At 27.0% G+C, this 23,849-nt stretch overlaps 2 protein-coding genes and 1 long non-coding RNA gene across 4 annotated transcripts; 2 read left to right on the forward strand and 1 right to left on the reverse strand.

Annotated features, from left to right (window-relative positions):
* Positions 1 to 47: 47 nt before the first annotated feature.
* LOC132923496 (uncharacterized) lies at positions 48 to 4,582 on the forward strand. The gene is made up of 5 exons (XM_060987532.1): positions 48 to 601; positions 2,609 to 2,718; positions 2,780 to 2,870; positions 2,939 to 3,163; positions 3,232 to 4,582. Exons 1-5 carry the CDS (start codon positions 371 to 373, stop codon positions 3,280 to 3,282), a joined length of 708 nt encoding a protein of 235 aa, XP_060843515.1. The 5' UTR covers positions 48 to 370; the 3' UTR covers positions 3,283 to 4,582.
* A 113-nt stretch (positions 4,583 to 4,695) lies between these two features.
* LOC132923012 (uncharacterized) lies at positions 4,696 to 15,824 on the reverse strand. The gene is made up of 2 exons (XR_009661082.1): positions 15,610 to 15,824; positions 4,696 to 5,035 (listed from the first exon to the last, which is right to left on the reverse strand). It is a non-coding gene; the product is annotated as an uncharacterized LOC132923012 (long non-coding RNA).
* LOC132923011 (RYamide receptor-like) lies at positions 15,795 to 23,726 on the forward strand. Of its 2 annotated transcripts, none has more exons than XM_060986790.1 (6): positions 15,795 to 16,130; positions 18,217 to 18,512; positions 19,530 to 19,697; positions 20,633 to 20,842; positions 20,911 to 20,979; positions 22,727 to 23,726. In XM_060986790.1, exons 2-6 carry the CDS (start codon positions 18,270 to 18,272, stop codon positions 22,979 to 22,981), a joined length of 945 nt encoding a protein of 314 aa, XP_060842773.1. In that variant the 5' UTR covers positions 15,795 to 16,130; positions 18,217 to 18,269; the 3' UTR covers positions 22,982 to 23,726. The 2 variants fall into 2 exon arrangements, with proteins under 2 accessions (XP_060842773.1, XP_060842772.1); XM_060986789.1 differs by having other exon boundaries at positions 18,237 to 18,512.
* The last annotated feature ends 123 nt before the right edge of the window (positions 23,727 to 23,849 follow it).

The following is a 23,849-nucleotide window of genomic DNA, read 5'->3' on the forward strand; positions in this document are numbered from 1 at the left end:
ATTGAGATAAGGTTTGTTATTGTATATAATAATTTATTCTACTCCTATTCTTTTTATCCTTATTTATCAATCAGTGAATAATCAGCCGCTGCTGCCTGTGGTTATTACGTTAAATTATTATCTCTAATAATCTAATTAGTAATTATCTTTGGCTTTAGGCCCTCTGCGATAGTAATTCGTCGACGTGAGTCGTATTTTTTTTTTTTAAACATTCCGATTTCCCATGTTACGTGATTTACGTAACAGGTATCGCACTAATCACACCGAAATATCTCATCATTAGTAATTACTACTTATCTGTCGGAATTTTAGTACTTAGAGATCGGTTTACGAGTTTTTGTTTTTTTCTCGAATTTAATTTGAATAGAAAATGCATTCACAACAGTTATTGACCCACGTTTTGTTTTTCGTCATTTGCGCCACAGCAGTAGTCTGTCTGAAGAAAGATGGGTTCTATTGTCAGTTGTCTCCTCCATGTACATGTATTACGATCAACGACGACAGAAATATAAATTTAGATGGAATAAATTTGACACTGAATATCACGAATGACCAGACGTTGAATTATCAACCTTGTCTCAATAATGGTAGTGGAATTATTGTAAGTATCCGGTTAGATGATAAATTTATTTGAATATATTATCTAAAGGTAGATGGTTTTAATTTTACTCTGTATAGTTGTATGAACAAATATGGATACTACAGCACTTTTTTAGGTCTCAAACATTGTATTGAAGAGTTGAGCAAATTTTTTTATCATGTTATTGTTTTTTCAACAGTACTTCTTATTATGTTATTTAATATGTTTATATTTGTAGTATTAAATAGTTTCTTGAATATTCTTTAAAGCAACACAATTTCCAGAGAATTAGAGCACACGTAGCTGGATCTTCTTATACTGTACCCCTAGACTAATAAAGAATAAACGCCCTAAGAGCATGGATGGAAGAATAAACCCACCCCTCTCCATTTATTTAAAAGGTTGGATAATTTTATCCTCATTTTATACATTTTACATCTTTATAAAAATGTATGATTTAATTTAAAATATTTTAATGTAGAATTAAAAAAATTCTGCTGCAGTTCCTCCTTTTCTGTAGTAATGTAACATAAAAGCGCCAAAGAATATTATTTAAAATTGAAATAATATAAAAATGTTCTTTTAAAATATGACATCATTGTGGTGATTTGTGTCATCAATTTGAAGGCGTCTTAAGTTAATTCTTAATTTACGCCAGTTACTTTGAAAATTTGTTGCCCTCCTCATGACTATTCCCCCCGTCTTATCTAAACTCAACCTATCCACATTAGCTGACCGTTGATACTCTCATAACATCTCCTTTCTCATAAAACTTATCTCTTTAGAAATTGACACTCCAACTCTTCTCTCGCTTATTAACTTTAAAGTAGCTTTAGAGTTTTACTCGCAATAACATTCTGTTTCTTGTACCTCTGCTCAACCAATTATAATATGTCCAATGGACCAATTAACCACTTGTTGAAATTAGCAAATGAGGACCCTTACTTCCTTAGTTTATAAGTTTTAGCTGTAATTAGTAATAGTATATTTTTATTATATTATGTACCATTTTAACCTGAGCTCAAGCTCATTTATATGTAAATAAAATAAAATAAATAAATAAACATTTACAAATTTATTAATTTATTAACAATATATAAAAGGTTACTATAGCCTTAATAACTTAGTTTTAAACCCGGCCCTGAGAGCACAATGTGTGTAATATCCGTAGAAAATATAATTTGAAGGCCTGTAGCTATAAACCATTTAGAAATTTAAATCTAAACTATGCGAAAACAGTGATTTGCCTACATTTTTGTGTTTGCTATTTATAGCAAATATTTTTGTAAGGTATCTGCTACATACTTAATTTAACAAAAAATGTGCTATCTGCAAATATGTTTTTGTTATTGTATCCCCACTGATAAACTCAACTGTTCTAAAATATAACATGTCTATATATTATATAATATACAAAACTATATTATAATTTAGGAATTTATTTAGAATCTTGATTACTTGGGTACGGTTCAGTATTTCTTACATTTGTATGTATTTTTTGTAAAGCAAATTTGAACATTTTATAGCATGTTAGTGCATTTTTCATATACTTAACATTATATGATTATAATTTTGTATTTTATAACACTAACGTTCAAAAGATTTTTTTTAAATAGTTTATCTTGATGTAAAATGTTATGATTATAAGTTTTGTTATCGACATATGACTTTAGTATTTACATTTATGTAATTAAAAAAAAATACTTTTATACATTTTACTACTAAAAAGTTTTAGCTGCATATCGTTAAGCATGTTTTTATATTTCAACTGCATATTGTGATCATTTTTGATGCTAGAAGTTTTGAACCCAATTTATGAGTTATTAACAAATAGGTGTTTGATTTCTTTAATAACTAAGTAATTGTATCCTGTATAGAAGTTTTGATATTTGTCTAATATTACTATTTTTTTTTTATTATTTATTATTGAATTTAATGGGTAATAATTAAATAAAAAAATAAAAATGGTATTTTAAAGAACTTAAATTTTATTATTGTACATATAAAAATAAAAACAATTATGTTTAGATTGAATCAGTAAATGAGACGTCCAATTCTACAACACAACTTGCTAATTTTAATATTGTTACCGTTAAGCTAAGCAATATGGTAACGTTTGTCTATACAAATAATGACCAGTAAGACTATTTAAATGTTGATCTAATATAGTTATTAATTATTATATAATTTATTTTATAGTGAGTTTGATGTAATTTTGGTATGTGATCCATTGGCAGTCAGTGGAAATGAATCTCTAATAAATTTCCAGAATGTCACAGATAACCAATGTGTAAGGCTAACAACATTTAGTATTTGCTTGTTTAATTATCAAAATAAATTATTGGATTATATTTATAGACAATTGAACTTAAAACCAGTCAAGTATGTGGATTAAATTTAAGTGACGCGTATGATAATAGCACGGAGTCAGGATCTTGGACCTATTTTTTTTCATTTGTCTTGGTTGTGGCATTTGTTTACTTTGTTGGTGGTTCTGTAGTAAATGCCTGTTTATTTAATGAGATTGGTATTAATATGATTCCTCACCATACATTTTGGTCTTCGCTGTACGATAAAATTAAGGTTTGTCATTGTGTTGTTTTGATTTATTTTTTTAATAATTTTTTATTAATTAAAGTATATTTTTCTAGGATAAACTATGTGGCACATCAACAATGGCATCAGCCTATGAAAGTATATAAAATATTTTTTCTAAACAAAAATAAGATGCTCATGCATATTGTATGGTACCTATTAATATTAATTGCTAGGCATGTTATTACTGAATTTAAAATATAATATTTATTTTGTACTTTATTTTTCTTATTTACAAAAGAAACACTTGTATTCAATAACTTAATTGTTTTATGTATTTTTTTTATTAAAATTTAAAATTTACTTTATTGCAAGTAATATTTTAAATCTGTTATTAATAAAAATTAAATTGTAATCAGGGTTTTATTATATGTATTAATGTGATTTTAAAATATTTTGAATAGTCATTAATTTTATACAAATTTATGTAAAAGTTAATATTGTAAAAATGTATTATTACAAAAAAAAAAATACAAGGATTTAAAATAATTTTACTATTTAAAAATACTTTTAAATACATTTTTCACCATGATTATTGGATTTTCAAACATATAATGCTAAAGAATAAATAAAAAGTAGATTTACTTTTATAATTTAAAATAATTTAATTATTTTCTCCAGTAAAAAAAATACTAGATAAATAATATTTATCATAAGATAATTTTGTTTTTAATACCAGTGCATATTTAAATTTAATTACCGGTTTAACATATCTTATGAAATTTATTTTTATTTTTAGTATTCACTATTTTAAAAATCCAATTGGGAGCAATTATTATTTTTTTTTTATCCATATTATTAAATTATTGATTTGTATAAAACAATGTAGTCCATATTATTTGCTAGTCCATTTATGTATATTAGATTTTTTTTTTTTAGTATTTTAAAATTGCATTATAATAACATTTACTGGTACTTATTAATTTACCACAGTATGTATATAACATAAAATATATTTTGTTAAGTATATTTTTTGAGTTACCAGTTTTCTAAAAATACCTTAATGTTGATAGATTTTAAATATTATGATTTGTTTTGTTTTGTATGACTTAAAATTAGATATTTCATTATTGTGTGTATAGCTAATCAAAAATTGTATTATAATTATATAAAGTTTTTTTTTATTAGAAAAATTCAATATCCTCTTATTATTTAAATTATTAGTACCTTTATTCTATTCCATAAGAGCACTAACTGATCTGAAAGCAGGTATGATTTCTTTATTGAAATTTAAAAAAAATACCTGTACCAAGTACTGTTTTTATATGCCATATGGAATGGATTATTGTGTTTTTTTTTTAAATTTGTATACCATATTATAAAATGTAAAAATAGTTATTTTTGAATTCATGCTAAAAAGTAATATGTATTTAAAAATTAAATATATTTTTTCATACTGCCAACAAATTATTGAAAATCGCTTTTTAATTGAAATAATAGAACAAGAATCTATATAATGTTCTAAAATTTACCAAAGATTAACATACTGATTATTATTTGGAGAAGTTATAACAGGAATGTTAAAAATTAATGAAACTATGTTATAATTACATATTGTGACAAAGTATATAGACAAAAAAAACATTGTAAAGGTATAACATTGATATTGATCTTGATGGTAGGTACCTGTAGTATGGTATATAATATATATGGTACAGTTAGAGCAAAATTAAAAATATATTTAACTATGGATTTATTTGTCATGACTCAAGACGTATCAGATTGCATAATTTAATGCTGTCACGGTAGTGCTGTTATTTTTGTTTTATCAATATCGCTGGTTCGCGGAACAAGATAGGTATTGTAGAGTTGGCATCTTCCGCCGTTAAAGTTCGTTGCTAGTTTCGCCTGTTGAGAATGCTAAAATTGTAAAAAACATGTATTATTGTAATATATCAATGTACATATTTTTCTAAAATCCTTTTCGTGTTTGAAGTATTGTACATTTTTTAATAAACATAAACTCATAAGAAATATATTGTTGAAAAGTTTAATTTTACTGTTTGGTTGGAAATTAATTTAAATTAAAATTAAATATAAAGATACCGACCACTTATAGTAACAAAAATATTGTCCACTATTTAGTGGAATCGCTCATTATTTTCCGTTAAAAAGTAGTACAATATTGTGATCGACGACGTTTAACCAATCGCTTGAATTTTTAATGTTACCAAAAATAACGCTAAATCTACTTACAAAATAATAATAATAATAATAATAATGAAATTAGCAAACTCGGACATACCGGGGTTTTATCGAGCTTGCCGTCGTACAAAGAACCAGTAAAATTAATATTTTGACGGAACGTTTTTTTTGAAATGTTTTGGTCTGGTAAGTACCTATAAACCGTATGAAAATGGCTCAGTATTTCAGGAAACCGATTTATGATGGGTCGTAGCCGGACCGATCTACGACCAAAAAACAACGAAAGCTCGTATTACGCGTAAATAACGAAAAATGAAAACTTCGATACATTATAAAACCAGTTGACAAAGTTTTGGAATCTTGAGGTCAGTACAATAAACCATTATGATCGGGGAAAACAAGGTGTATTAAACATTTGATGGATAGCATCAAGAGAGGTGTTAAAGAAGAGAGTTAAAAAAGGTGAACAATATAGAGCATGTAGGCGACTCCTGGACAATCACTTAATAACGATTTTTCGCGTTGGAGAATCGTTTGCACAGAGACAATAAATTGTATGAAAATTATAAAGATTCATAAATGAATATTTACAACTGGGACACATGGAAATTACGTCGGGTAATGTGGGCACGCAATTGTATTTCATGCCGCATCACGTTGTTTTCCTGAATGTCGAGATTAAAATTTACAGCCTTACGACAAAAATACATGTCGTATTCGACGCGACGTGTGAAACTGATTCGGGCTTAAGTTTAAATGACTTGTTAGTGTGTTACTGAAAGAACCTGCCATTCAAAATGATTTGATTTGCATTTTGTCCAGATTCAGAACACATAAATATGTACTGTCGTCTGTTAGCTGACATAAAACAAATATACAGACAAATATGGGTATTCAAAACGTTAAAAACTTACAAAAAAATATTATGGCGATTCAAACCCGACGATAACAATCAAGATTCAAGACTATCGGTTAAAATGTTGACGGTACGAAACCATACAGCAAACGGGTTGTTTAAAACAACTGTCTGATGAATATGAAACACAATATTCAGTAGCAAGCGAATAGCCTCCGATTTTTATATGGACGATTTATTTATTTAGTCACGCGAGTTCATTAGAACATTAGCGGAAGTAATTAAATTGCGCGACATTTTAATAACGATATTAGATAGAGCGGGACTGCAATTAAGGAAATGGGTATCAAATAAACCGCAGGTATAATTTGACATTGCTAACGTCGATAAAGACCCACTGAGAGTATTAAATCTGGATAACAGTCCTATAAAATTGCTCGGACTATTTTGGAATCCGCATAATGACACGTATGACCTGTTGCAACAATTTACGTAAATAGTGCCAATAACAAAACGAAATATACCTACTATCAAGCATCGCGAATATTCGCGACGATATTCGATCCTCTCGGATTAATTGGTCCAATAGTTAAAACGGCTAAAATAATTATGCAAAATGGAGTTAATTGGGATGAATGACTACCGCTGCTAAAGTGCTGATATTAAAAGAATATGAAGCAGACATGCAATCAGTAAATGGACATTTACGTAAGATATGAGAAAACGCAATGCTAATTGTGTAGTTTGTGTTCAGTACGTATTGAGGCATGTTTAAATTGACGTCCTATCGGCAATCATTCCTTTTTCTTCCGGTCTTACTGACTTCAAGGCATTTACTCCTGGTAATTTCCTTATCGGAAGCTCTTTAAACTTAAAATGGCGCACGAGAGTACTTACTAGGCTGTCAAAAATGGTTAAATTTGAAAAGGATAGAACATAGAACTCAAGGAAAGAGTATTGGTAATTCTCAAGGAGGACGATATCGGAGGTATATTTCAGTGGCGCTTTAGAAGAGTTAACTATTCGATTACAAGCGGGCAACGACGGAGTGGCAAGAGTGAAAACCGAACGAGGGGAAATAAATCGAGTAGGTGCTCGAACTCTATATGTTCATTACCCACTGACGACATAGGTTAAGTAGGTATACTAAATAGTAAGTATAGTAAATATATTTAAACTATGTTGACAATGATTAGAAAAAAAATAGTGAATAAATAATAATTATTATTTATAATATACTATATACATATGCCATCATGAGTATTTTTTTATAATTATTTTTTATTATTATTATTTATGTCAATTGTTATAAAATTCTAATTATTCTAATTATTACGTATATTGCTCATTGATTCATTGAAATTGTATAGGTACTTATAACAGGTGGTAATCTTTGATATACTTGATATTATGTATATGTATTTCATAATATTATTAGAATAAGGTACCTATTCCCGGTGTATTATTGTAGTTATTATTTGTATATTAGTGTTTATACTTCTGGTGGTTGATTTATTAGGGAAAACAGGTTTGTGAGTGACCCGTGGCCAACGACAAAAACTGGTCGCTTCTCTATTTGAATGGATAGTATAGAGATAGTATATGAAATGGATTTTGGTAAAATATAGAGTAGGATTTCCAATAAATCCCGAAACTTTAAGATTCAATTCAGCCTAATCCCTCCATTAATGATTGCCGAGTATTAATAGTGGTTTAATTTATTTCTTAAGCTTTAAGGTATCAAAACATTGAAAAACGAATCACAGAAATAATTTCAAATATAAAGCTGCAGTTACCGAAAATTATATTAAGTAGTCAAGTAGGTATTGATTTATTGATGTTTTATCCTATTTGACAGAACACATTTATTTTAATGATATTGAAAAATAGTTGAAGAGTTCTTAATCGCGATGAGACTGATTTAAATTATGTTATAAATCTGGAAAAGTATTAGGGCCAAGTATTTTTTTATTTTTATATAATTGCAGAGTGATGAAAAAGAAAATATCATTCTTTGCTCATACTTTGTAGATGTTTCGACAGCACTTCCTCTTATTATTTATTCTTAAAAAATAATAAAATAATCTCCAGTTATTTTGTTATTACTCAAATTCTAACTATGAGTTATAATATAAATTATTAAATTTGATGAAAAAAAAAATTGTTCATTCGTTAGGAAATATTATTTTTTGTTTATTATTTTCTAATAATTTTAATTAACTAATTAAAAATTAAGTGATAATATTGTTGCACAGAATTATTTATTGAACATATTTTAAATAATCTTGATAAAAAAAAAAAAAAATGACAATTATTGTTGTTATTATTGCAATTATTATTATTATTATTATTATGGTTTTTGTGTTATTTATAGTAATCTGAAAATTTTATATTTACGTTCTGTGCAGAACGATGAATGTTTTGATTTTATAATTATGTGGTTTTTTTTGATAATTAATCGAAAAAAAATTTTAATATTTAAACTATGAATTACAATATATATTATTTTGTTATAGTTCAAAAATATTATTCGTGGGGACAAAATTATATTTTAAAATTCAATACGCTTTCAAAAATTAATTCAATCATTAGTATTACTTATAGTAAGATAAATTACATTAGGTAATAGCAATTTAAAAAAAATATATCATGAAAATGTAGGTAGGTACTTAGTGATACAGGCTGATAAACTGTCTCCGCCCAGAATCGTTTTTCGTGTACAATAATATATCATTATATTCAAATTTTACACATCCATTACCCACTTGACATCTACCGTACAGTAGAGCGATACTCACTTGTCCGTCTTTTTAAAGATTTTTTTTTTTTGATTAAATATAATTTAACTGATCTCAGAAAACTAATTAAAATTTAAAGGTTTATTTTTATACTTTAAATTTACCTAATGAGTATAATATTTCTAGCATTAATGTTATAATATATCTATTGACATTGCTATGCGTTAATGAGTCATGATATTCCATACAATATAAATAACATAACTACAACACAGATTTAAAATAAAGTATAATATAATATTTGTGGAAGGAGTCAGAGATAGTCCATCACTAAATAGTATATACGCTGTAGAGTTATAGGTAAACTAATATTCATTGATCGACAACAATAAAGGTACTCATTGGTCCGTGATTGTTTATTAAAAAATATATAGAATAATGTAATAATTCATTATTATAAACGTGAATAACGGCTCAATAAAATTAACACGATAACATAGCTACATGTATAGGTTCATACATAATTCAATAATTTATTGTGCTTCGAGCGTGGAAAATGGAAATATAGCATCCGACGAGAAATGTGATCTTCGTACGTACCATGAGAACACGATGACTTGCTTCGTTTGACTATTAGAGATTCTTTCCAAAAACTGTGGCTAAGATATATATAGGGCCGCATGGGACCCCGAGGTAGTACATATTAAGTCGTGAGTACGTGACAGAGTTAGCAAAAGCATACATATTTACACTAATCAATTTTAAATTAATAATTCGGATTTGGGAAAAATATCAAGTAAAGTCATATTTTTTGAATTTTGGAAAATATTGAGTTAAATTTTATTTTTCTGTGCATAAAATATTTTTGAATATTCTAGTAAACTCCCTTGTCACTCATATCCCACAAGACGCGTAATATTGAAGAAAATCATAATTTTCCTATCTGTGTTATTATTATTTTTTTTACTTTTCAACCAGTAGTATTCGAATATTTGTTATGAATTATTTTTTTGATATTTTACTTTTAAAATATATTATAACTTGAAAAATGTATTCTAAATATTTTATGAGAAACATACTTTTAATCGTATTTTTATTGTGTAATACTAAATACTTTTGTCTCATTTTTTCGTTGTATAAATTCCAATAATAAATATTTTCGTATTTTAACTATTTTAAATTTTGTTTCTAAAATAATACTTTACGATGGGTCTGAGAATTAATAATAAAATTTCATCAAATAAGCAGATAACAGAAAAGCAAACAGCGGTCGAACCCAAGTCTAAGGTTCTTGAATTCCGAGCTTTGGTCTTAGCACATCCTTGGAGATCAACATAATATAAAAATACAATTTCATTAGATGTCTGTAGATACAAAGCATATTATATAACACACACAAGCATAGTAGTATGTCTGCACTTTGTAGTACAAGGGTTACTTATCTACCAAGTCTGTAATTAAAAGACTGTTGACAAAAAGTAATAAGTACCTATAGGTAGTAAGATAGAAAATAACGAATTATGAACACTGAAACACTGTTAGCTCTAATTTATTAATTCAATTTTTTTTTGTAATCAAATAACAGTATATACCTACATAAAATGTTATTAGCAGCAATATGACTGTATGTATAATAAACTATCCTATAAGTATAGACTGTACGACGGCCTATTCTCAGAATTGTTTTTCATAGCACTTAATTATTTATTATTGAATTCTAATTTAACGCATCTATTACAGTTGTATTGTACCAACTCAATGAGGTAGGACACTCGACTTCGACAACCACTATATTATAATAAATCATAACAAATTCCTTGGTTAATTAAAATTTTGTTTTAAAACCATGCACACTTGGATGTATTTAACTTAATTACAAATAAGTCTAACAAGTTTTGGTTTTGTGCTAGATACCCAAATTCTTTCGGTAAACGGAATTGTAATGAGCTAAAGCCTAAAATGTATACGTATAATTTATCGACAACATAAAACGCTACCGTAATGTACCTATTTTGCATACACTATACGCCGTGTAACATTTAATGTTTGCGCGAAGTATATTATTAATATTAAATATTTAGAATGTGCGTCTCTTATATCTTGCTTGGAAACATTTTTTTTTTGAGCTATTTTTAGAGTGACATTCTATACTTGAATGACAAAATTCACCTGTGATCAGTCCAAAATTATAGATTACCTTACCTTATGACATTATTTTAATTTCAAACGTCTTCAACAAACATTGTACTTATTTATTTTCGATATTTTTAAATTACTTAAGTAAAATTTATGATGAGCCTTGTATTAAATGTTCAAACAGTCAGCCTATCAAGCATAACAATTTTTATCAAGTGAAAAAAGCGGACAATATTAGATTTCAAGTGCACCTTGTCATTGAGTAGGGCATTGTATAATAATTATTTATAATTTACAATAATCTATAGTGAATTACAATCGTCTTAGATGACTAAAAATTCTAATAGTTTTAATTAAAATTTAGGTAATTTTTAATGTCTGAGATTCTTCTTGGTTTCAATAATTTTTATGGTGAAAATAAATTATTATTTATTTTATATCACTTGCTTCTTCATGCTACAAAATATTGATATGTAAAACGATAATTTATATTATTTTAATTTAAAAACTCTCAATTAAATACAAACAAATTATGTATTTATATTTATATTAAAGTAAACATTCATTTTGGTTTAAGAGTATATTGTTCCCCTAGCAAAATATAATATTATCTAATAATTAATAATATAAACAAACTGTTTTAATTCGTTATAGTAATATGGGTGGAGAAATACGGGGCAATCAGTCAGGCACGTATACAGGAGGGTTGGGGTTCAACCCCCTAAAAACAATTTTGAGTAACGAGGAAAAAATTGTTTTATTATATTGCGGTACAATTAACTGTATTGCTAAATTTAATTTAAATGGTCCTATCACATACAACATATAACTGTATTAATTCGAAAACTATTTTATGTTTTTAAAAATTTAAAACAAATACTTAGTCTTTGTTATTAAGAACAGTATACTTTTCTCTTCCACAATCTATATCTAGTTACGGTATAGAGATTTGGGGTGGAACAATACACATCTCCAGAATCTACAGATTACTATTAATAGTTTAATTAAGATAATTTTACACAAACCAAGGTTATATCATACTGTAAACTTGTATGATTAATTTTAAGTATTGAATATAAATGCATTTTACTTTAAGAATGTTTTTTTACACGCTAAACTTACTTAAAACAGATGTAAATATGTTTAAACCACATCATTCCTATAATATTAGATTAAAAATGTTAAGTAATTTAAATTGTATAAAAGTATATAAACATTTTGGTAAATTTAATACTCTTATTGTAGGAATTGATTTATGTAGAAAATTAAATATTGATATAACTAAAATATATAAAACAAAATCTATGTTAATTAAATATTTGTATACTTTAGATCCTAATAATTTTAACGTTTAATCTATATTATATAATATTATCTATTATATTATTTTTATATCTTTATTCATATTATGTTTAAAAACTTAAGATTCCTTGTTTTTATAAAACGAACTGCTTATCTTTAATTTTTAAATCCAATTCTTTTTAAGTATTATAATATACATGTATATTTTTTTTTCTTTCTTTTTATTCTAACTAACTGTTTTTGAACTTAACACAAGCTTTGGTTTTCGGGGGGGGGGGGGTGTCAAATAGTCAAATATTATATTGTTTATTTTATAGACAAAATATATATTATTATTATTATTAAAAAAATAATAAAAATTATATAATTGAGTTTTACTATTGTTTTTATTTATAATATTATGCAATATGTACAATATGTGAACGTTCCATATTATGAATACTCAAAACACGAGACTTGAGATGAATTATGTCAAAAACAGATTCACTATGATATTAATGTTGATAACACTAAAGTTATTGACAGGTTTTCAAAAACCAAAAGAAAATTAATTCTTGCTTAATATTCGTCCGATTTTTTGGCTATTTTATTTTTATTGTTTGACAATGTTGGTTTATAAATAAATGCATACCTGATATCTATTAAACATTTTCAGTTTGTAAGTCGTGATCAAAGAGAGATTATTGTCAACATAATATTATACAAGGACTACATTTAAGGAAAATATCCAGAAATGAAATATAGACTATTAGACTAATGATATCTGAAATATTTGAAATCACGGGTATAGGTCGTACAACCATCATCTCTACCATTTCTATGTATGGATGCATAGAGATAGACACTCATACTTTTTCGAACAAAAAACTAAATAGTCCACCGATTTCGCGCAAAACTGTAGGTTTGATCGAATAGATTACGGCAAAAAGTGTATTCGATTTGGTCACTACAATGAACTAACGACAATTAACAGAATACTTGTTAAGGTTAACAAAAATCCTACGTTTCCACATATTAATTGTACTACTTTGGATAATATTATTAAAAATTTAGATTTTGTATTTATTAAGCGAAAAAAGTGCTGTGTGATTATCCATATGGAAGATTTGATTGTTCAGAGATGCAATTATTTAAATCATATTCATAAATATCGCAAAGAGGACCGCTTAATGTATTATTTGGATAACACATTGTAGAACGTCAATGATTTTGTGGACCAAGTATGGACGGATAAACCGGTGTATTTACCAAAGGCTTTTAACAAAGGTGTTAAAACCGGAAAAAGAAATCCGACGGATAATGGAAAACGCTTTAGGTATGTACTTCGCTATTAACCTTGGTAACCGAATATTCTTCGTTTAAAAACGAGCTATCATTTTAAGAAAATAGTTTTATAATAGTTGCGCATTGCATATTTGTATGGCGCGTTGACGAATGGAAAAATGTAGTATAACAATGAGCTGGAACTCAATATACATTAGAGTTATTTTTCACGTCACTTGGAAATAAATTTTTGTAAACAAAATGCTTTAGAATTTAGATAATATTAAAGATGGACAACTTTAAATAAAATTTTTTTTTATTTATATTAATTTTTTTAAATGATCAATAAATACTAGGAATGGACTTAATATATCTGAAGGCATAAGTAATTTATTTGTAATTTTAGTATAATTGAAATTTTCAAAAATGTACGATTAATATTTTCTAAATTACAACAAAATAATAAAAATCTATTGCGGAGAAGTCATTATTATATACGTTTAAATATTAAATGTTAAAATTTTAGTTTCAAACGCTTATACATTTTTCTTCTGACTTTAATCTAAACTATTTTTTTTTTAAATTCCTAAAAAAACCCGTATAAGGAATCTTGTATTACATTCTAAAATAATAATTATTAAAATCAAATAGTTTTATAATTTTATCAAAACTTAAATTTAAAACTTTTATAAAAATAGTTGTTATGGATTATAGGTCTCTATACTATACGAGCCTTCTTAGTGAGGCCCAGACGCCCGGAAATCTTATAAGAGATTATAAATAAATAAATAAATTATGTATTTTAAATATTTTTATTATAATTGATGTAGTAAAATTATTTATCTATTATTTATAAAAAAATCTTGTAAATTTACAAGCTTTTTGATAATCTATTATATTTATAATTTATTCTGAAAATGTTATAATTTTAACTATCCAAATTACCAACTACATCCAATTGTTTACCATAACCCACGCATAAAGTTGAAGATTTTTTCAATTATTATACTCTAAAATGTGTTGACAAACATTTTTGAACTGGTACATTTTATTTCAAAATTACGAAATTTTAAAATAAACGATTTTGCGAAATCATATGAAGGTTCTAGTCAGTAATAAGTAATGGTTAGGTATAGGTATAATCTATAACTGGTGTTTGGTAACAATTATTACACGAATATAATTATTAAACTGATGATGGTTAGCTATTTGGACGTGTCTCCATCATCTGTAATGATAGAACTTCTAGGGGCACCAAAAATATAACCACCTTGAGTAATATGTTAATCTTAAATTGTAAACAGTTTACAGTACGCAGATATATTTATTAATTATTCAATTATTGTTCATTTTCGAGAAATAAGAAGGTCAGTTGATAATTAATCATCAACTCGGCGTTATGTATAATTGTTATAAAATAATCTATACATATTTCCGGTTTTATCGACGAAATTACATTGTTGTCAAATACGTAATGGTTCCAACATAATAACAATAATTATTATAATATTAAATACAGCAATTATAATAATTGTTTTTATTTGTAGTTAACAAAATAGTGTTAAGGATTCAAATAAAAATAAATCGTAGGTTTATTGTAATTAATTCAAGTATTTTATCTTAACTTTTTTTTATAATTGGTGCACATTAAAATAGGAATAAATTAATTTATTTAATAAGCGATAATTATATTGTGAAATTAATTTTTTTTATTATTCGCATATTTGACCTATCTATTAAAAAAAAAAAAAATTGTACTCATTGATAATAGTGGTAAAAAGTGGGGATATTTAGAGAAAGACTATGCTACTATACGATTATGTTTATTAAATTTAAAAAATAAATAAATGGTATGATAGTACTTATTAAAACCATGTACTGTTAATATTGTAAATAATACTTACAGGATAGTTGGAAATTTTTAAAGCAAATAGTGAACGAATAATAGTTTTAATGAATTCCGCGTGTCAATAAATAAAAGAAAAATTACTTACATTGCATACAAAAATGCTACTATGTCTTGCCGCTGTATCGGAATGTGAACAATCGGAAAAAGGCCTTATTCGATCTAGAATAATAACATAAAATATGAGTTTGGAATGACAACGTACGATATCGTTCGGTTTGGCATAAATAATACACATTGGTCATGACTATGTAGTAGAATATAATGTATAATATCGTAGACATGAATGAGATTGATGTCACTAGTCTATACGGTTACGGGCAATCAATAAGTTTCAAGAGATTATGATAAAGTAATAAATAACAAAATAAATAACGTGCTACATTGTTATCATTAATAATAATTAGTGGAAATTTAAATAATAGTTTTCTCTCTCGTTATCCGTTCACACACACTATTCACTGATCCGCTAGCGCAAATATTACATAATAATTAATACAAAATCATTCCGTTTGTAGCCGCAATAAATTTGATCGGTGTCTGCCGTTCGAGTGTATCATTGTACATGTGAGTTTGTTGTTTCTCTACGACGATAGTATTTTCAGAATGGTAAGTAATCATAAAATATTATATATTTTTTTCACTGAAAGGTTTTATGTATTACAATTTAATATTAAGTTCAATTTCAATTAAATTTAAATAATTTGCAGTGTAAATATACAAAATATTATTATAGTAATACAAATTGAAATTAAATTTAGAAATAGTATGTGAAGCATATCGTACAGTGAGAAATATGCATACAAATTCATGATATTCTAATTTATTTTGATTTAAGGCATAAGTAAATATGATATAAGTGTATGTATTATTGAGTTTATAGCAACAACAATTTATTATATTAGCAATTTGTTGGTGGCAGATGAGATTTTTGTAGAAAACTACCATTGATAATATTATTATTGTTATACAATTATAGATGCTGTTCAATATAAATTAAATTAAAATACAATGCTGTAGTTACGTGTGAAATATTGTATTTTCAATTATTTTTATTATTAGGGCTTGGATTTAAATGCTTTAAAAATGAATTTTAACAACAATAATGTTTTTAAATAATATCCCAAATCATTTATACATTTTTTTTTATTATTGTATAAATTTTATTTTATTTTAAAAAAAAAACCAAAACAATATGACCATTTTAAAGAATGCGCCATCGATAGTTTTTATAACGTTGACTTGCGTAAAACATCACGAAGGTATTCATCAAGGCTGAATTATTCAATCTAATTATACCAAAATGTATAATTAAGTTTTTAATTGTCAAATTGTGAGTATTGAATTGAACAATGATATAATCATAAATATAACGATCACTAAATATATAAATTGTCAGATCATTTTTTTTGAGTTTGCATTTTGAATTACCAATCAGGTTTTATCTAAAAATTCATATATTTAAATATATTCTAAAAATTAACAAAATTATCTAAATGCATCAATAAATGCTTTAAAAACGTCAAAACTGTTGTATGGAACAGATTTTGTATTTGAAAAGCATTAAACGGGACTTCCCAAAAACGAATGCATTTCGCATTCAAATCTGTCTCTTATAGTTATTATTTATAAGCATTAAAAATTTAGATGAGTAGTGTTGAGTATTGGAACATAAACAATTAGTGAGGGTCTACCACTATTTGGTTCATTGTTTTCTAGGAAAAGTTATGTTATACAACTTATACAACTGGTGTTTCACAGTATTATATTATTAAAACATTATTCGATTTATGCTACATCTATCATGGTGACATAAAGTTTCTATTAAAATAATTAAATTTTAATTGTTATTACTATAATACTATTTCGTAAGTATACTTACTTAAAACATAATTTCTCAAACAGATAAAGTTAATTAATTGTTTTGGGTTATTATTGTAACTAGAAGTTTGAGTACCAACCTAATTTATATCCTTCTATATATTTTGTACGATAGTTTGTTTACTAAGGATGGTTTAAAAAAACTTTTTTGAACTTTCTGTCCGAACGGTATATATATATACAAACGGAAGATTCAACATTAAGATTCAACCCATGTATAGATATTTACGTAATTTATACTCATTGATTTTATTCAAATTTTAGTGTTCATACTAGTCGGAGTTGTTTTACCAATGAACTTGGTTATAACCAAATATGTGCTTCTATCTGTTGGCCAATTTTGATAGAAACAAAATAAGGACAGATATTTCCGTCATTACATTGAACACATAGCTGATTATATTTACTTAAACTTTTTGAGATTACGGAACACCAATTTATATTTTTTAATGCGGTGAAAAAATTTAAAAAAAAAGGAGGGTACACAAAAGCATGGCGATAAACGGCAAAATTAAAAATATAATATTTCATAAATGTGCATTCTTAACATGACTTTGCCCCAACGCCACTTCTGATCTTTAGTTAGATTTTTTCAAAGTATTTTTTTTTGAATATTTTGAAAAATAGCACTTGAGTTTCACGGAACCCTGGAGTCCTGTAGAGCACATTTTAAGAAACACTGCTCTAGATGCACTTAGCGAAAATATAATGTAGGTAATCATGAAAGGGTTAAACCATTGATTATAAATACTAGTATTGGTTAAACTATGTTTAAAAATGGTTAAATTGATCGATATTAAATAAATTTAAATAGGTTTTTGTGTTATTTTATAGATTTTGATCGGGTTCCAGACGGTCGTCTACCTCATGTATACTGCTGTGTTCATCGTATCGTTGGTCGGCAACGGTCTGGTATGCTATGTAGTCTTGTCCTCAACGCAAATGCAATCGGCTACCAACATGTTTATCGTGAATATGGCCATCGGTGATCTGGTCATGACACTGTTTTGCGTTCCGTTTCCGTTCGTCGCTTCTTTCCTATTGCAGTATTGGCCGCTCGAAAACTATTTGTGCCAAACCTTTACCTTCGGAAAAATCGTTGCCGTGATGGTAAGTCACATTTGCGATGGGGATAGGTAAATATAGGTATCATATTTTCAAGCGTTTAATCAGGGATATATTTATATTTTTTTTATGAAGAAATACAGAATCATTCAAACTATACAATGTTTAATGATATAAACATATAATAGTTAAATATCCATTAACTATATCAATAATATAACATAAAAGTAGGTGATTTTAATAAGTAGTAGAAAAAATTGTGTAATTTTGTAAAAAAAATAATAATATGTTATTTCATATTTTTATTTGGTTTTTATAAATTAAGTTGTATATTAGTAGTTTGAAGAACACTATAGTTTATTTTGATATAATTTTATTTGTTAGGACATAAACAGTACTGTGATTATTTAATTATTATGAGCTTAGTTTAATTATAGCAACAAATATTAATTATATCAGCTATAAGTTAATATTTTAATATGAAATCTATACCATGTCTCCTTCAGCTCGAAATTGTCATATTATTATAAATGTGTAAAACTAACACGTGTAGCATCAACTAGAGATTTCTAACTGTGTATTCTTGTCATATTAATTTTGTGCGAATTGTATTAGCAAAATAGGCACATAACTGTGTTGGGAAATATTTTAAAATGCATGTATTTAATATCTGTAATAGAATACCAACGTTTGAATTGTTTTTTTTTTTTAGCACTTAATATTAATAATTTTATTTTTTCTATTTGTACGCTATTGTCAACATTTTTAATACGCTGAAATTATAGTTTTATAATATAATTGTAATATATAAGCAATTGCGTAAGTGTAAAATGTTGTTTTCAAAACCAAGTAAACAAATAAAAATATAAATAATTGGATTGTTTACGAAAATATTGAAAACGTTTAAATACAGAAATACAATAATAGACCAATATAAAATGTTATAATGCATATTGGTATATTAAAATTTAGTAAATTATTATCATAATCATACTTTAAGATTTTGAATGAACATAATGAACATAATGAACATAATGAATTATACTATCGTGTTTCGTACAGGTCAGTGCATATACGTTGGTAGCCATCAGCGTCAACAGGTATATAGCGATTATGTGGCCACTGAAACAAAGAACTAGAAAACACCAGGCTAAGTACATAATAGCATTAGTTTGGACAATGTCTGTCATTACATCGCTTCCTTTTTTACTTGCTACTTCGTTGGATCAGGTAATTTATATTTTAAACTATTTTTTGTTTATTCAATACATTTTCTTTTTTCTAGAAGACAAATATGATTGCAATTATTCTATAATATCAATTTTAATTTGTTCAAATTAATAATGAAAAAAATATTTAATATTTCGATCTTCAAGGATACCTGTAATTTTTTTTAAACATTTTTAACACAATAAGAACTCAATTGTTTTGATTTTATGTTTTAATGCTGTTAATTGGTTTCTAACGTACAATATAAAAAATATAGTTGATATAATGAAATCAAAATCAACAAAAATACGAATATTAAAAAAATTAAATTATACTGTAAATAAAAACAAAAATATACTTAAAGCTAAAAACACTGAATAAGTTTTAAGTAGCTATAAAGTAATGAATATAAACTTAATAAATTAAAAGTAATGTGTATTTTGATAATTTATTATTTATAACAAAACTTAGGTTATAATGATTGTAACTATATAAATATGTTAATATTCAATACCGCACAAGTACAAAACTTTAATTCCAAGCCACTATTGTTCTTCTTGAAATTGTAAATTTAACCGTTTTACTGTTATGAAATTTACAGTTCAATCGAAAATAAATGACGTAAAGGTCTTAAGAGATGATGACTGTTAGAAAACCAATTCATATTGCGAATTCTGAAAAGTAATTAATAATTTTCGATATTAAATTAAAAAAATATTCTTTTTCTACTTACATTATTTGTGTACGAATATAACTTTGAAATAATTATTTAAAATTACATTTAAAAAAAATGTCTTATGTTTATTTTTTACACAAGTTTTTACATAAGCTTTAACTCAAATACATGTCTTTAATATTATGTTATGATAGCATACAAGTGCCAATTTTATATTTTTATGTACCTAATACATTTCGACAATATTTACCTTACTATAGTTGGTTTTATTACTTGTTAGAAGTTTGACATTTACTTTTGCACTGACAAGTGGTCGAGTGAATATTTTCGGCGATTCTTTAATGCAACATTATTTGTACTGCAATGCTGTATCCCATTTGCTGTCTTATTGTTTACTAATATTCATATTGGGATTGTCGTGTGGGGTAAACTACCTCCCGGCGAGGCACAAAACTCCAGAGATATTAAAATGGCCAAGTCAATAAGAAAAGTAAAACTTTACAAATATTACGATCGAAAAATACGAATATGTCAACATTTTGTTTTCGATTTTTGTAGATGATAAAAATGATGGCAACAGTGGTAATAGCATTCATCGTTTGTTGGCTGCCATATGATATCCTTTTGGTAAGTGCTTATTATTTTATTACTTTCATTGAAAACAATAAGTTTACAAGCTCTCAAATCATTTTAACAACTTATACATACATAAACTTTAAAATTAAAACAATTAATTCTGAAACTTAATTTCTAACAAACATGTGATTATGTAAAAGTTAATTCAAATAGGTAGTGTTTTATTCATATTTCAATCCTCCGAGGAATATTTTATGTAATACGCTCTAATAAATTTTTATATCAATTTTATTAAATACAAATTAATGATGTAACTCTTGTATAAATTAAAAAAAAAATATTTAATTAAGCAAATGTTTTAAATAAATTAAAGTCAAATGTAAATAAATAAAACTATTAATTAATATAGACAAGTAAATAATTTTTCTCCAGTAAATCATGTAAATGATGTAATATATTATGACAACACCATCTACTAAGTAATTTTAAATTAATTGAAAAATTATCACTATCAATGTAAAGTTTTAACATATTTAAGATATAATAGATTAAAATTTGGAGGATATTTTTTTTACGTATAGTGTTGAACAACAGTATTTGTATTTTTTTTAACTATTTAAAATTTTTATATTATATCCTACACTGTATAAACATATAAAAGTGCTTATTTGATTTCTTGATAGATTTTCTCTATTCAACTATGCACTATTTGCGTTTAGTTAAAATATAATTAATATACATACTTTCGAGCGATTTTCGTCGCCGAATTAACTTCGTCAATTGGCGATGACTATATTTTAGCCATCATAAATCATAATAGATTGTTTAAAAAAGTTAGATCGATATTTTACCGTAAACGTTTTTGGTATATTAATTATCATAGTACCATACCCACCGTATTAATTACATATCTAAACTATGGTCTCAAAGGTCAATCATTTTTTTACGAATTGCCTCCCGACTATTAAAATTATTTGGTTCTTGATAAATCCTAAAATCTTATCGCAAATAAAAAGGTCTAGTACTAGCCTTCCGTTGGAAATAAATGGTTAAAGTGATTTAAACAAAACATCTAAAATAAAATATACTGCTTAAGATTGTTCGTGGAGATTTGTCATTGTTTATTTAATTTAATAAATTTATATCTCTTGTACATTAATGTACGAGTTAACATAAAATATATATTTATTAGAGTAATGATAAAAAAAAAATCAACACGGGACCGGAAATTTTTTTGTAAATTATTAGTTTATTGACTTATAGCTTAAATAGCGTTCTTAACGTTGAATTAACTTGACAATTAACTCGGGTGGAATTTCTTTACCTGCACCATTTATGCTCTTGAATAATATAAACCACTCGGCGGGAAACTATAGTGTGTATACACTTAGTTGTTTTTTTATTTACGTTATTTCCTTTTGGATGTGGTGTGGTTGTTTGGCATCTTTTCCTCGCGAGAGATCGAATCCCGCCACGAACGTGTTCAAAACAAATTTTTAGCCCATGGTTGTGTTTTCTTCTCTCGTTCTCAATAGTACCCAGTCACCACACCATCACTTCCTCGTAAAGCCGCTCACTGCCGCACTCGCGGAGGGGACGTGTACCCACCCACACCTATCTGTATTATTTTTTTTAAACGTATACGACGTTCTCATTGTACAATATTATTGTTAGATTCAGATTTAAATTGAAAAGCAAATTAAACAAGGACGGGAAGCGATTCGTAAACTCCCGGCAGGCAACCACACTATTATACGTATTATCATTATGGTACCCCGTGCTCCGCACAATGTCGCAGGTGCTGAGGGCGTACGGGATGTCGCTGCGTGCGTGGAGCAACCAGCCGTACGTGTGGTTCGCGTTCCACTGGCTAGCCATATCGCACACGTGTTACAACCCGTTGATCTACTTCTGCATGAACACCCGATACCGGGCCGGTTTCGTGTCGGCGCTGCGCAACGTGCCGGGACTGGGGTACACGCGGGCGCGGCGGCACGACGACGAGCTTCCCGAGGCCGGACGGCTGCGAGTCCCGTCCGTCGTCTCGGTGTGACCGTTTCGGGCGCGCGTCTGCGTCTTTGATTTTCATCAGATAATATTATACTACCTGCCAATATCGTATGATGTCGCACGTTTTCCGAAAACCGCGAAACTGCGTTCGGTGAAAACGATATCATCGTAAATTATAAGACGATGAGTGTGTCGTATATAATTTATGCATATAATATACAAATTCGTATCTGCACCAACGCTCAAAACAACTAAATCCACTTGTACTGTACTATGTTTTTTTTTTTTTTTTAATTTTTTTTATATTGTTCTATAATATTATGTGTATAATGAATAGAATACGAGATGTAAATAATTGTTTAAAAAAGTGTTTAAGACTTACCCGAGCTACTGCTCCTGCAGCTTTGTAAGACCGTAGTTTTTATTGATATAATATAATCATTAAATGTAGCCGAGTTGTACTGTACAATTGAATTAATACGTGAACCACATTATCGACACTTTATTGGTTTATTCGCATACGCCTAGTTACCCTGATGGGTATGACGCGAGTGCCAATATTGCTGTCGGGTACTTTTTTAAGCGATCTAAGTGTTGATACGATTCCTTTCATAGTATTGTTTTTTTTTTTATTTTGTTTTAATATATAGATTTTGTTAATTTAGTATATTTTTAATATTTTAATGTAACACAATAAATATTATTGTTTGGCGGCATGCTTTTGATTTGCAGCTGCCTATGTTTTATTATATTATTTATTTGTCAATATATAATAGAACGATATGGTATTTGACGGCGTGATTTGATTTGCCTGCTAGGCATATAATGTTATTACTCTCTCTCTATTCGAGTATAGGGCTGTCATTTGACATCCCTGCCTATCCAAGGCCATATTATACCGAATCGAGCGA

The sequence above is a fragment of the Rhopalosiphum padi genome, chromosome 2, assembly GCF_020882245.1.
Source record: "Rhopalosiphum padi isolate XX-2018 chromosome 2, ASM2088224v1, whole genome shotgun sequence".
NCBI lineage: Eukaryota > Metazoa > Arthropoda > Insecta > Hemiptera > Aphididae > Rhopalosiphum > Rhopalosiphum padi.

Excerpts from the sequence above, each read along its gene's own strand:
- LOC132923011 (XM_060986789.1), top strand. Across the intron at positions 18,513-19,529 it reads GAAAAATCGTTGCCGTGATG|GTCAGTGCATATACGTTGGT; the intron begins GTAAGTCACATT and ends TGTTTCGTACAG. Across the intron at positions 19,698-20,632 it reads TTGCTACTTCGTTGGATCAG|AAGTTTGACATTTACTTTTG; the intron begins GTAATTTATATT and ends ATTACTTGTTAG.
- LOC132923496 (XM_060987532.1), top strand. The coding sequence starts at position 371 with ATGCATTCACAACAGTTATTGACCCACGTTTTGTTTTTCGTCATTTGC. Across the intron at positions 2,719-2,779 it reads GTCTATACAAATAATGACCA|TGAGTTTGATGTAATTTTGG; the intron begins GTAAGACTATTT and ends TTTATTTTATAG. Across the intron at positions 3,164-3,231 it reads CGCTGTACGATAAAATTAAG|GATAAACTATGTGGCACATC; the intron begins GTTTGTCATTGT and ends ATATTTTTCTAG.